Raw genomic sequence first — 15,276 nt, 5'->3', positions numbered from 1 at the left:
TGAAAGCACTCTTGGGCTTGTGGCAAAGAGACCCTACCACAAGGGTCTCGTCGCAAGCCCGATGGTCGCGATGGTCTTGACCATCGCGACCATCATGCCGCTCGCAGCTATGCGAGTGGCCAGGAGACCGTTCTGAAAAACCAGGGGGCCGGCCCTGATTCAGAGCGAGCGCTCTGTCAGAGCGTCCGGCTCTGAATCAGGCCCAGTGTTCCAAAATGACAAAGCAATCTTGTTACTATTAAGGATGGAAACAACGTATCCTCTTTAAATGGAAACAGTTCTCACAATTTTATTACCCCAGCTAGGTGGATTAACTGCTGCAGGGAGCCGCTGTGACTGGAAACAAAAAGAAATGTCCCACGGACACAGAGTCCAAGTGTGGAGCAAACACTCTGACCGCTGAATAGCAGAAGTATAGCTTGCAAATGAATATTATAATTACCATCTCATTCTCCTATGTCCGGTGACTCCTGTATGGAGATGATGTGAACGGATCTTTGGAGAGTGGTAATGCTCTAGGGCTCATCAGCGGGAGCGTATTGCTGGATGGCTGCGAGCCAGGTAGCTCCGTGCTCTGTATCCGGCTGGCTGTATCACTGGTGGTCAGCATGTAAACTCACGGAGGACTCGCGGCACGCTCCCTGCAGGGGGGGAAGGGACCAATGAACACTCCAGTGTGCGATAGCGGTCTGGCAACAAACAGGATGTTTCTCCGGGCACAAAGAACCCCGGGTTTCCTCAGAAAGTGTAACATCCAGTGTTCAACATGGTGTTTAAATAGCTGTGCTAATAGATTTTAATTAAATGATGTTTCTCAGCTGTTTCTCATGTGGTTCAGCTGTTTGGTCTTAATCTTAAAATTGCTGGATACTTTTAAATACAGTAAGATACACATTTCAGAGCAGCAATCCATGTTTATATAGTTCATATGTTTATTATCTGCACATAATACATCAGAATTCAAAATACAATAAAAAATGTATCAAAATTAAAATTAGACAAAAGTCTTTATGTGTTACTCAGCTTAATAATTTTTACAAACTCAATATTTGTTTTCAGTATGCAAAGCATGAGGTCAGAATCCATAAATAAATATATCAATATATATGTGTGAATAACTGAGGATGGGGAATAAATATATATAAAAATAAATAATTAAAAATAAAATTAAAAATTATAATAATATTGAAAAAACAAAACATAAAATATATATACACAATTAATTACCATATCAATAATATAAGATGTTATTCACATGAGACATCACACAAATATTATTAATATTATAGAATCCACTTTTCAAATATATAATTGATCAGAGATGTATGGATACTTAACACAGAAATATATCCATCACGTGTGGACTACAAACGGAGGAATAATGTAAGACTGAACACACAGACTAACCGTGTAACCTAAATAGACATATTAAAAATGTATTTTTATATTTAGTGATCCAAAAAATACATATAGCAATATAAACAGAGTAATAAATCACCATATAATAAGAGATATTCATATCAATATAAATATAACTCTTAGCTTCACATCCCATATCTCACAGACCTAATCAACATGATGTGGAGATAAACCCAAAAGGTCCCCTAGATATCCTATCAGATATATAAAGCTAATGTCCGATTCCCGGCAAACCAGTGGGAACACTGATCCTGATTGAAATTGATATTGCCATAGGAAATAAGGAGGGGAGGGAAAAAAGTAAATATTGATGATCTAGATGATAAAAATCTGTAAATCATAAAGAAATATGTCTAATATATGAATAGAGGATCAAAAATCCAATTCAATGGACTCATTGAGTCCGTCTGGAAGTAATGTATGGAGGGTATGGATCCAAAACGCTTCTCTCATACATAACCTTTTATAACGGTCTCCTCCCCTTTGAGTTAAAGGTACTTGTTCTATAATGACTGCTCTCAATAACTCTGGGTTTGCTTCATGTTCTTGTACAAAATGTCGACCTATACTATGTTTTGTCATGCGATTAATGATGTTCCGTCTATGTTCTAAAAACCGGAACTTAAATTTTCCAGTGGTGCGACCCACATAGTGCAAGGGCATGACAAAACTTAGATAACATAATTAGTCTCACAATTCACAAACATACCCATTGTAAACAACTTTCCTGTGGTGGCTGAATGCAATTTTTTTTCTATTCGATATGTATTTGCACGTAGTGCATCTAACATGGTTGTACTTATAGCAACCGATGGGTTTTGGAGCCCATGCTATGGTGTTAGAAATGTTGGTATGGGTCTCCCTTTGGGTAAAGTGACTTGATACTAATTTCCTATGTAAATTATCAGCCTTTTTGAAAATCACAATGGATTTATTATCTAATAAATTTTTTAAAGTGGGATCTAGTTGCAAAATCGAAAAATTGTTAATTATAATGCTCCTAATCTTGTGTGACAGACTATTCTGTTTTGACACAAAAACAAGGGATTTGTCCACTTGTCCCTTCTTTTCTAGTGTTTTATCTTTTTTGGACAATGACGAAGACCTATTTAGCTTTAGGATTCCATTAAAAGCTTTATCAAGTAAATCCTGAGGGTATGCTTTTTCTTTGAAGGAATTGATTAAAGGTGTAGCTTGTTACTGAATCTGCGTAATTGCCCTTTAGGGACATTCTTAAGCCAGCTTTTTTGGTGGTTACTATTGTAACTGATGTAATTATTGCAGTCTACTTCTTTTTGGAAGGTTGATGTACTAATTTGGTTTTCTATAATATTAACGTGATATCTAAAAAATTAATTGTGGACTGGTGATGAGTGCTAGTGAAAGCGAGATTACAATGGTTATGATTAAGATGTTGGACAAATCGAGAAATAGACGAAAAATCCCCTTTCCAAATAAAAAATAGATCATCTATATAGCGTGTATAGAGGACCAGGTTCGCGCCGAAGGGGCCACCCCAAATATACTCCTTTTCAAATGCACCCATATAGATGTTAGCATAACTCGGCGCGAAACCTGGTCCCCATTGCTGTGCCAACGACTTGAAGATAAAATCGGTGATTAAACAAAAAATAATTGTGATTTAAAATAAAGTGAATAGCATGAAGAATGAATTTACATTGGTCCACTGACATCCCTACAACTTCCGTGAGACTCAGATCTACCATAGTCATAGTAATTTTAATACTGTTGTTAAATATTTGTTATATTATATATCGTTTTATCTTCGCAAACAAGCGCTCCTACATTTTTTCTTGTTTCACATTTGTCCAGCAAGTAGCAGAACCTGCTTGTTAGGAGCTGCCAGTTTGGAAGTATTATTTATTGTTTTTTGGCTGACAGGCGCAGTCTTCTCTACATGTAAACAGTGTTGGTACACTTTGCAATACAGGTGCTGGGCTCCATGGCATACACATTCGACATGGAGGCCTATGCCCAGTTCAACTCCAGGTCCCTGCAACAATGGATCCTGGGATGGTCAGTATCAGTGGCGGCTCTAGTGGTGGGGCTGCAGCACAGTCCAAAATTCAAATAGGGAAACCACACCAACTGCCATTTCAAATGCTGCCAAACATAGATGTCTGTGACTCACTGGCAGTTGGTGTGGCTCTTCTATTTGAATTTTGGACTGTGCTGCAGCTCCACCCCTGGAGCCGCCACTGGTCAGTATCATCGGATAAAGGCTCAGATGATTCGCATCTCGCCAGTGGTTCGGCTCTCCCTCACCTGGTGGCTGGAGACAACTCATTTAAACAAAGGTCATCCGTTATGGGTACCAGATTGGGTACTTCTCACCACGGACGCAAGTATGCGAGGATGGGGAGCGGTGACAGGTCACCACACCTTCCAGGGAAGGTGGACGGTTCAGGAAAGTCACCTACCAATAAATATCTTGGAGCTTCATGCAGTGCACAGAGAGCTCATACTGGCGCAGGACCTCCTACAGAGCAGGCCTGTCCAGGTTCAGTCCGACATCGTGACAGCAGTGGCCTACATCAATCATCTAGGAGGCACACTAAGTCTGGCTGCCATGAAGGAAGTGGCAGAAATTCTGCTGTGGGCAGAATGTCATCTTCCAGCAATCTTGGCAATGTTCATCCCAGGAGTTTTCAACTGGGAAGCGGACTTCCTAAGTCACCAGGACATACACGCCGGAGGGGCTCTTCATCCGGACGTCTTTCAACTACTGGTGGACAAGTGGGGAATACCAGATGTAGATCTCATGGTGTCACGTCACAACCAAAAGGTCTCCAGGTACGGGTCCAGAACAAGGGACCCCTCAGCCGCCTTCGTGGATGCTCTGGCAGTGAGGTGGAGCTTCAGGTTAGCGTACCTGTTTCCTCCAATCTCCCTTCTCCCAAGAGTCGTCAGAAAGTTCAAGCAGGAAGGCAGCAGGATAATACTAATAGTGCCTGCCTGGCCCAGGAGGCATTGGTTCTCTGATCTGACATGTCTATCCATAGACAGTCCATCTCCACTGCCTCTACGGCCAGATCTGCTAGTGCAGGGTCCCTGCCTATATCAGGATTTACCTCGGCTTGCTTTGAGTGGCTCTTGAGTCTTCCATCTTAAAGGCCAAAGGTTTTTCTGCCTCTGTGATCCAGACGATGCTGAAGGCAAGGAAGCTTGCTTCCGCCCGCATCTATCACAGGATTTGGCATTCATATTTTCTTTGGTGTTCTCACACAAAATATGATCCGAAGATTTTCAAGGTTTCAAGAGTACCTTCAAAACCAAGACCTTCAAAACCACCAACCCCACTCTGGGCGAGCACACACCGGCACCTAGATCCGTCGCTCCCCACGCCCTCCCCCACCCCTGCCCTACCTGCAAACACCACCATTACGGATCCACAAGCGGTGAGGACACCCCTAAGCGCCCTCCAGATGCCCACCTGATTCTGCACCATCTCAGCAAACCGTGCACAGCATCAAGCATCGGCACAGACCCTGCAGGCAGAGGACAACCCACTGCACTTCTACAAAGGGGAAGGTCCGACGCCATCCGCTGACAAACCAATGACACCACCAGCTGTTGGCAACTTCCGGGCCCAGGACAGCACAGACTTCCCCCATCACAGCAAGTAACCAGTCCATTCTACAGCCCCCCACCGTCTATCACACACCAACACCGACTGCACACAAGTCTGTAGACCAAAGGTCCAGCAGGGAATACCTGCTAGTCAAGAACTGCATTGAAAGGAGCCCCCTGGAAGGGTCTACCGACAGTTCCACCCACAGCCAGTCGAGGTACTACAACCTCTCCACCCCAACCCACAGCCCCTCATCCAAGACACCATCTATCCCCCTCCCCACACTAATCCCTGCCGACTCCCCACCATTCCGGAACAGCATTGTGACAACTCAAATAAACGGTTTGGTCCCAATCTCGTTGTTCGTCTTCATTCCTCACATAATTAGATACACCACCTACTACACTACAAAACATCATTCCCCCCCCCCCATCACGTACATACACGAAGAGCGCACCTGACTACCATTACCATATTGATCTCAAGCAGGACCAGGTACTCCTGCTTACAGGTACAGCACTTCCTTCCCCCTCCACTTATACCCCCCATCACCACGGTGGTGATTAGCGCGGTTTCAACCCACCATTTACATTTCAAGAGTACTTGCTTTTCTTCAGGCTGGATCAGACTTAGGTCTTCGCCTGGCAACCTTGAGAGTCCAGGTTTCTGCATTGTCAGTTTGGTTCCAGTGCAGAATTGCCCCTCTGTCGGATGTTAGAACATTCTTACAAGGGGTTCTTCTGCTGCAACCTTCATTTCTCTCTCCAGTGGCACCGTGGGATTTATCCTTGGTTCTCAGGGCACTGCAATCTCCTCCCTTTGAACCCTTGGATACGGTGGACTTGCGATGGCTGACAGCGAAAACACTTTTTCTGCTCTCTCTTTCTTCAGCTTGCAGAGTTTCTGACTTGGCAGCACTGTCATGTCGTTCTCCATATGTGATTTTTCAGCAAAATAGTTCTGTTCTCCAAACTAAGACAGGTTACCTTCCAAAGGTGGATTCCCGTTTTTATATAAATTAGGAAATAATCCCGGCCTTTCAGTCTTCAGATCTGTCTACAGGTGAAGCCTCCCTGGCCCATCGTATCTACATGGATTGTACCAACTCCATTAGGAAATCAGATTCTCTCCTTGTGTTATATGAATTTCACAAACGAGACTGGTCAGCAAACAAACAAACTTTTGCTCGCTGGCTGCGTATGACTATTTCTCAAGTCTATACACAGGCTTGTCCCCCTGTCCCTAACAAGGTGATAGCACATTCCACTCGGTCTGTGGGACCATCATGGGCGGTTAGACATGGCACCTCGGCTGAACAGCTGTGCAAGACAGCCACTTGGTTTTCCGTCCATACTGTTATCAAATTCTGTGCATTTGATTCTTTTGCCTCCCAGGATGCTTCCTTTGGGCGGCGGATTCTCCTCTCTGCGCAGGAGCTTCCCCACCCTTAAGGGAACTGCTTTAGGACGTCCCCAAGGTAGATCCTGTGGACCCTATGGACCCTGAAGAAGAAAATAAGAGTTGTGGTATAACATACCTTTTAACTCTTTTTTTTCGAGGTCCATAGGGTCCACAGGGCACCCACCCTGACGCACTTATTGGGATCTGTTCTTTTGCTTTTTCGTATAACTAATTCCCTCTTTGTATGTTGAGTGCTTCTTGTGTACATTGTATTTCCTTCTCCACTTTCCGTCTCTTGCCGTTAGGCTTGTTTACAAACTGAATGCCTGTGGCTAAGGGTAGGGTATATAGGGTGGAGGACCAGTGCATGCTGGAAGCTCCAAAACTGTAGCTGTTTTGTGCATTGGATCACTACAACTACATATCCCCAAGGTAGACCCTGTAGACCCTATGGACCTCAAAGAAAAAAAGTTAACAAAGGTATGTTATACCATAGCTCTTATCTTCTTCCATTTTCCTTATTTGTCCTATTTTCTTCTACTAGTTGAAACATGTGGGACAATCCATGTTAATTGTATAGGCATTATGGGCCTGATTCTGATGTGGACGCAATGCTCTTATTTATGCAGATTGAGCAACTTTTAGCCATTGCGCATGCATGTAAGCCCCACTGTGCACGAGCACAGAGGATTAATTTGCTCAGTGAGTGACATATAATCAGTGTTTGGGGGAGATAACTGTAGTTAGAAAAATGCAGGCATATTGGACTATTTAAACACCGTTTTTTGGGTGTGCATAAATTATCCACCGCATTCGTGCACGCAGCTGGAGAACCCTGTGCATGTTTGGAGACCCACTATGTCTGCAACAGCTTAGACTAATGGTGCATACACACGGTCAGATTTTTCTTCAGATCTGAACGATAACGATTTAAAAAATCGTTCAATCGTTCATATCTGAAGGAAAATCTGACATATCTGACATGTCTGAACGATGAACGATGCGCGTTCCCGATGTTCAGATAACGATATCTGACATCTGATGTGTTTGCAGTCAGATTTGGACGATTCCATTCATTTTAATGCAGTCAAAAATCATTCAATCGTTCAAATCGTTGGTCATATTGTTCATCAAATCGTTCAGATCGTTCATCTGACAAATCTGACCGTGTGTATGCTCCATTACTCAGAACTGATGGCCGCTTGATCTGCATTTGATGTTTCCGATTTTGTGAGTGAGTGGCGAATGTGAGATGCTTTCAGTGGGCGTCTCTAAGCACTGGATGGTGAGTGAGTCATTAGCATATTTTTGCAGTTGTGATCTGTGAGAAATCGAAGTTGCGATGACACTGCCTGCACTACAGGAAGTAGTGTAGGCAGTGCATAATTCAGGTAATAGAAACGTTTGTCTTTAGCTGGGTACACACTGAGAGATGTGTCGACAGGCCGACTTATGGGTACATATCAGAGCGATGTAATGAACGACTGATCGATTACTCGTTCCGTCCTTTATTACACTGCATGCCAGAGCATGCAATATCGTCAGGTTTGATGTGCAACACATCAAACCTAACAACGACATATGCGACCGCAGGAGCGCGCATATCGTACCTACATACTGCATGATTTGTTCCGCTTTGGCCAAATCAGTACAACATCGTTCCAGTGTGTACCCAGCTTAACAGCAAAAAAGTTCTATATGTCTCAATTAGGGCAAAATAAGAAAATGTTTTAATTATTACTAGAGCATCAACAAAATGGAAGGACAGTGCTAGTTGTAAATACTCCCTTTAATGATAATTAAATAATAAAAATTATAATTAAATATTTGTGAAATAAAAAAACAAAACCGTATACCTTAAATGCTTAAACACATATCTTCTGTCACTCCCTTTTTTTCCCCTGTTCCTCCCGTCTCCTCCTATTCTAACAATCTCACCGTATTCTTCCCTTATCCCCCACTTCTCCCCCTATTCTTCTTGTGGAATAAAGTCACCATGTCAACAATCATAGTGTAGACACCACAATGTCAACCGTTGTCTAGCTGTCTAGTAGCGCACTCAGGGGGGGTTTCTGAGTACTCGAAACCTCCCCTGACCAAACCAATTTTTTTTTTTTCAGAGACAGCCTTGTCTCTGTCTCAGTGGGCCACCCTTGGAGCTGCCCAGCAGCTGCCTGTTAAGCTGTCAGCGCTTCTGAATCAGGTGGCTTTCATACTGCCTGATGCGGCAGCACTGACAGCTGAACCAGCAGTTGCCGGGCAGCGAGCAGCGATCACCAGGTCCTGGGCGGAGGCCATCAGGGACTGACTGGAGGCCTGGACAGAGAGGGGGCCTACTCGCTCTGCCGCTGCCGATCCCCGCGCCCGCTATGCTGCAATGCAAAGCATAAGCATCAGGTAAGTGTGGGGTTTGGGCTGGCTGTTTGGGGTAGGCTGGCTATCGGGCTTGGGCTTGCTGTGTTGGGCAGGGGATGGCTATCTGGGGATAGCTCAGGCTTGCCTACCCTGCCGATTTGGTTGGGAGCATCCCGAATATCGGGTGCTGCTCCCAACCCCCCGGAAAGGCAGGCAAGCCTCCCGGCTGCCGCCTGCCCCCAGCACAAGTACTAGAAACCCCCGCAGCGGGGATGCCCGATGACGCGATTCGCGCTGAATCGCGTAATCATGGCTCCACCCCCTGCTTCACAATGCCTTTATTTTAGGCATTGTGAAGAGGGGGACGGGGCCACGATGATGCGATCGTGCGGTCACGCCCCTGGCCCCACCCCCAAAACCTCGTCATAGCCCGGCCATGCCCCCCGCTGTATGCAGGCATTCAGCTCCCTCCTGGAAGGAGGGAGCTGAATGTCGGCAAGTATGGGATAGCTGTGTGAGGCCAAGGCATGCTGGCTGGGGTGGCTACTGTGTCTGGTGCAGGGGCTGCCTGACTGGGCCTGGGACAGGCTGGCTGGGGTGGCTATCTGGTGCACGGGCAGGGTACTGTCCGGCTTGGCCATGGTACTGTCTGGCTGGAACAGGGGCTGTCTGGGACTGGTTGTTTGGGGCTGGGCTGACCGGGCTATATTTATGGATCCCCCCCACCCCCCTAAAAATCCTGCTTTAGCCCCGGGCTGTCGGACCCACCGAACAAGCTAAACCCTTGCACTAACCATAGCCCTAAGCCTACTGGAAATGTCAACATAATGACATTTTAATCCATGTCAACATCATCAATGACGATCTTCTGATGTCAACATGTTGACATTCTGACCGCTGACATCGGGACTGCATACCAACTGAAACAAATAGGAATTCCTTCAGTGTCTTGTTATCAAATTGCTATAAAGGAATAAAAGGGATATTAAGCTATATATACATACACACAAAACAACTGCACACATAATCCAACAAGTATTCATCCATGGGGTGCTCCCCTATAGACTCGCAAGTGCATTATACAAAAAATTCAAAAGAAGGGGCACTCACCAAATCTTCAATGAATTTAGCCAGCAAGGTTTATTTCACACAAAATCCACACTGTTGTATGTCGTGTCGACGTTTTGGTTTCTTAAGACCTTTTTCAAGACACTTTCTCCATCAGCAAAAAATATACCACCTCATAGATCCACACTGCACCAGACTGGGGCGAGCCTATATATAGTACTATCAATTAATTGGTGCCATCACTAGCCCCAGCTGTGGGAAACCACAGCTGCAATACATGGCTTAGTGTTTTTGTGCTACAAGAGAAAAGGTGCATACACACGTAACGATTTTTTGAACGATTTGTCGTTAACGACGTCGTTATCGTTCAAAAAATCGTTCAGGTTCTGAGTTGTAACGATGAATTATAATCGTCCAAGCGCGCTCCCGTTTGTAGTTATCGTTCATCGTCCATTTCAGACTGCCTAACATAACGATTTTCATTAAGGGAAGGAAATTTTTCGTTCATCATTGTAAAAATCGTTCATTACACTTCAAAAATCGTTCACTTTTTCAAGGGAAAATCTGACAGAAAATCTGAATGAAAATCGTTGGCTACAAAATCGTTACGTGTCTATGCACCAATACACTATGGAAAAATTAGAATAGTACACAGCCGCTGTTTTATGTCTCCAATTATATTGTCACTGTAATCATCTGCTGCATCTTGACTATACTGCAGATGGACTCCCAGTCTAAAGGCCCTCATACATCAGGTGTCCGATCCTGCAATCGATGTTCAGCAATCCGTCGCAGGATCAGTGAAATTCTACATGTTAAATTTCACCGATGTGCCAATCACAATAATATTTTGATCGTGATCGGCATATCTGTACGTCTGTGTACTATTCTAATTTTCCCATAGTGTTGGCTTGTAGCACACAGACACTAAGCCGTGTATTGTAGCCGCAAGTAGCACGTCACTTCCGGTCCCCGTGCTGGAACGCATGTGACTTCCGGGTAGGACGCGATGATGCTATTATGGAGAATACTGGCTGAATGAGTGAGTGGATTAAGTCACGGTTAGCCGTGGCTGGCTACTGTTTATCTATCCTCACGGTAGAGTGCTTGGGGGATTGCTCTAAATGTAGTAGTCACCATTTGAGGCCACTTACAATTTTCTAGAGTGAGGTTTTCCACAGCTGTGGGTAGTGATGGCACTAATTAATTGATAGTACTATATAGGCTCGCTCCCAGTCTGGTGCATTGTGGATCTATGAGGTGGTATATTTTCTGCCAATGGAGAAAGTGTCTTGAAAAAACTCTTAAGAGACCAAAGCGTCAACATGACATCCAACAGTGTGGCTTTTGTGTGAAATAAACCTTGCTGGCTGTTTTCTGGGACACAGACGGTCTCCAGCCCTTCCCCAAATAGAGCCGCAGCTGCATCGCAACACTTGCACACTGCGGCTCTGGCGCATGCCCAGTCAACCCAACATCGAAGATGTACGCAAGCCCTTAGTCTATTTTTCATGCAGGAGCCTTGATAGTACACCATGCAGCTATTTCAGGAAACGTACAGACTGCACTGCACTGTAAAGTGATATTTGGATAACAACAAATACAAATGGGAAATATTGAGTGGAAATCTGTGGGTGTAGGCAGAAGTGGTTATTTATGGTGTCTGATAGTGACAGTGGGGCAGACATTTTTCAGGGAGGATCACACCATAAACATTAACAGCTGGTAAATGTGTTCTGTAATAATGTGTTTCATTTTTTTAGGGGAGCAGTTAATGGATTATCCCATCTACCCAAATGAATCCATAACATATATATGGCCAGTAACGAAGTATGACAGCCCTGCTTCATCTGATCCGCGATGCCTTACTAGATTCTACGCAAGCTTTCACCATCCACAGAGAGACTTATCATCAGGCCTGATCGGACCCCTTCTAATCTGCTCAAAACAGACTTTGGATCAGAGAGGAAATCAGGTAACTTTTAGATAAAGTTTGCAACGGCTGAAGTTTAACAACTATTTGTAGACAAATTTGTTTGTTCCCTATACATAAATATTTTTCAGGTGTGTAACCTCATCAGGACTCCTTCAGCCATATTTATTATTTTTAGTATGAATGGATTTGATTTAATTTTGAAGGCAAATACTTCCAAGATGAAAAAATAAATATTATTGAGTTTCTTTTTTAAAGGCTCCAGAGTCGCAGAGTAAAATCTTTGGGTTTGGCACTAGCGCACCTTGGGCCTGATTCAGAGAACTGCGCTAATGCAATCGCAACTCCACACTCTCACGGATCACCATTGCTAAAATATGCTAATGCCTTCCAAAGTATAGCCGAGCATAGGGAAACCCACTGCTGCCTTCTCATATTCGTCCAATGACGTAGAACAGTGTAGATATCGGTACCATCGATGCACATCGGGCAATCACACAGCATGTAAGTCTAGTCTGACCAGCCACAAAACACTGCAGCTCTCATGACATGCAGAGAACTCCAAAGGCAATTGCAATGGCTAATTTATGCATGACATGCATGAAACTGTGTTAAAACGGTTAGAATGCCTGTATTTTTCTAACCCCCCTCCATTACCACCACCAAATGCTGACACTCACTTTGCGAGTGGTTCCTATGTACACGAGTAATTGCAATGCAATCGCTGCAAATGCTCAGTGCGGTGTTCACACATGTGTAATAGCAAACAATTGCTTCTTCTGCAAAATATCGGCATTGCATCCGTTTCTGAATCAGAGTCCTTGAAAGTTGCAATCCTATGGGCACCATAGATGCCAGGATAGAACAGTCACACTCCTTTCTGCAATACACCATGCAGGATTTTAAGAGGTTCACGCTGGCCACATCTTCACACACTTCCCCTAGTACCAAACACCAATTTATCACCTAGTGGCCCTGTGCATACCTCCTCTGTGCTTTTGGTAAGTGACATAGGGCCTGATTCAGACCCACTCGCGAGCGGCTGTCCGCTCGCAAGTGGGTCGATGGTGTGCACTGCGCATGCGCACGACGGAGGGAGCTCCGTCGTGCGCATGCGCGAGACGCGACAAGCGAAGGACTTTCCTTCGCTCGTTGTGTCTGATCAAAGGGGGCGTGCTGTCGATGTTCCCAAGGGAACGCCTACTGTCAGAAGCCGGCCCACTGACATCACTAGTGATGTCAGTGGGAGTGATTTTGGCTCTGATAGAGCCAAAAGCACTCCGGGCCTTGCGGTTGAGAAACTCAACCGCAGGCTCCGGCTCGCAGTGGCGATGGTCGCGATGGTCAAGACCATCGCGACCATCAACCTGCACGCTCGTATAGGCTGTGGGTGGTGACCCACAGCTATACGAGCGTCCAGGAGGACGCTCCATAATTATGGAGGTGGGCCCTGATTCAGAGCGAGCGCTCTGGTCAGAGCATCCAGCTCTGAATCAGGGCCATAGGCCCTGATTCAGAGCCGGACGCTCTGACCAGAGCGCACGCTCTGAATCAGGGCCCTCCTCCATTAAAATGGAGCGTCCTCCTGGACGCTCGTATAGCTGTGGGTCACCACCCACAGCCTATACGAGCGTGCAAAAAGATGGTCGCGATGGTCTTGACCATCGCGACCATCGGACTTGCGAGGGAAACCCTGCGGTCGGGTTTCCCAGCCGCAAGGCCAGGAGTGATTTTGGCTCTATCAGAGCCAAAATCACTCCCACTGACATCACTAGTGATGTCAGTGGGGCCGGCTTCAGACGGTAGGCGTTCCCATGGGAACGCCTCCGTCTGGCAGGCACGCCCGCGGCACGCCCACCAAAGGGGGCGTGCTGTCAATCAACATCGACAGCATGCCCCCTTTGGTGCGAGACCCAGAGCGATGGAAAGCCCGTCGCTCGCCGGGTCTCGCGCATGCGCACGACGGAGCTCCCTCCGTCGTGCGCATGCACAGTGGGGAACATCGACCCACTTGCGAGCGTACTGCCGCTCGCGAGTGGGTCTGAATGACCCCCATAGTGGGCAGATTACTTAAGTAACTAAGCAATGTCTTTTGCAAGCTTCCAATTCTCAGCGGTTGTGACCCCGAAATTTTGAAACCACATTTAAAATTATTGCTATTTTAAACTTTGGTGAGCTAGATGGGGAATGACGTTCCCCAGCAATATTTAAACTCCTATAACTTTTACAAAAATAGCTGAAGTTGCGATGTCAGTTTGCATAGTGATGGTGGTTTAGTGTGGCGAGCGCTAGCATAGCGAGTACACGTGCGTAACGTGCGTGTGGGCATCTCATACTCCACCTAGTTAGGCACCTATCTTGGTGTCAGCCAAGTGTGATCTCATTAAGACTTGAGTTAAGTAAGTTTATTTTAAATATTTATAATTGTTCATGAGTTTAAGTTTTACTAAAGATTGTGATTCAAACGTGTTCCAAAGATCTTTTTCAAAAAGTTGTTACTAGAAGACTTATTATAAGTTTAGTTTGTAAAAAAGTTTTATTTTTGTTTTATTGTTTTAAAACATTAAAGAGTTTATTCCCTTTTTATTATTTTGTTTTATTTTTATACCTTAAGGGACAAGAATCGATGTTATGACAGTCAGAATTACTGTCGCACTAAATTAGTATACTTATAGTGAAGTATAGCATTAGGTATGAGATATCCCACATGATTCGCCATGTTGATTTTTTCCAACTGGTTCACAGAAGGTTCATTCTTGGGGTCAAAACCACCAAGAACCAGCAGCTTGCAGAAAGTAAATCATCCCGTGTATTTGTTTTGTTTCCATAACTAGCATCTTTATTTTGGATTTCATTGCAAGAAAGTAAATATAACGAAAAATCGTAAACTACTAATTTTCTTCTGCAGGGTCCACAGGGTATCCACAGGATACCTTGGGGTGTAGGCGATGGCTCTGCTGTCGGGCACCACACAGTTAATCTTTTAGTCCTAGGATGTACTGGGGCCTCCTCTCCTATACCCCGCCCCCAGGCCAAGGCACCTTCAGTTTCGTAGGTGCCGGGCCGGAGTCGGGTCACTGTACAGGGGGGCTGTTGATACAGTCCCTGAAGATCTTCAAGAGCAGTCAGCACGGACAGTCCAGCAGCGCCAACCACCGGTACTGTTCCGGGGAACTCGGCGGGCGCTTGGGGGTTCCATCTAGCAGGGAGCCCTGGACTGTGGCAGGAACGCAGGGGAACAGCTCAGGTAAGCAGCGGGCGTCTGAGGTAGGCGCCCGCTGATGCACTGTCCCCAGGGCTGGGGGCTCCCTGGGGCCGGCTGCTTGTGGAGCCTGCCACTGCATCAAGAGCCTGCACTGCCACTGAACTGCCTGGATATGGGGCTGGAACGCCGTGGAGAGCGCGCCAGCACCCAGGGGATTAAATGCAGGCCAGGGGAGCGCGCTTTCCTGTACAGCACAGGAGGCGCCTCCCCCGCTGCACACAGCGCCATTTTCTCCGTTGAGCA

General features: G+C 45.6%; 1 protein-coding gene across 5 annotated transcripts in view; it reads left to right on the top strand.

The window, feature by feature from the left end:
* Positions 1-15,276, top strand: part of LOC148542789 (coagulation factor VIII-like) — a 306,775-nt gene that overhangs the window by 107,103 nt on the left and 184,396 nt on the right. For all 5 annotated transcript variants that reach the window (XM_088467390.1, XM_088467391.1, XM_088467389.1 and 2 more), the window contains one exon: positions 11,599-11,810. In XM_088467390.1, the coding sequence (XP_088323516.1) occupies positions 11,599-11,810 (212 nt within the window). The remainder of the gene's footprint in view (positions 1-11,598; positions 11,811-15,276) is intronic.

This window comes from Taudactylus pleione, unplaced genomic scaffold (genome assembly GCF_031769625.1).
Source record: "Taudactylus pleione unplaced genomic scaffold, aTauple2 ptg000009l, whole genome shotgun sequence".
Taxonomy (NCBI): domain Eukaryota; kingdom Metazoa; phylum Chordata; class Amphibia; order Anura; family Myobatrachidae; genus Taudactylus; species Taudactylus pleione.
Note: the sequence above shows the minus strand (reverse complement) of the source record. Positions and strands in the feature narration are given on the sequence as shown.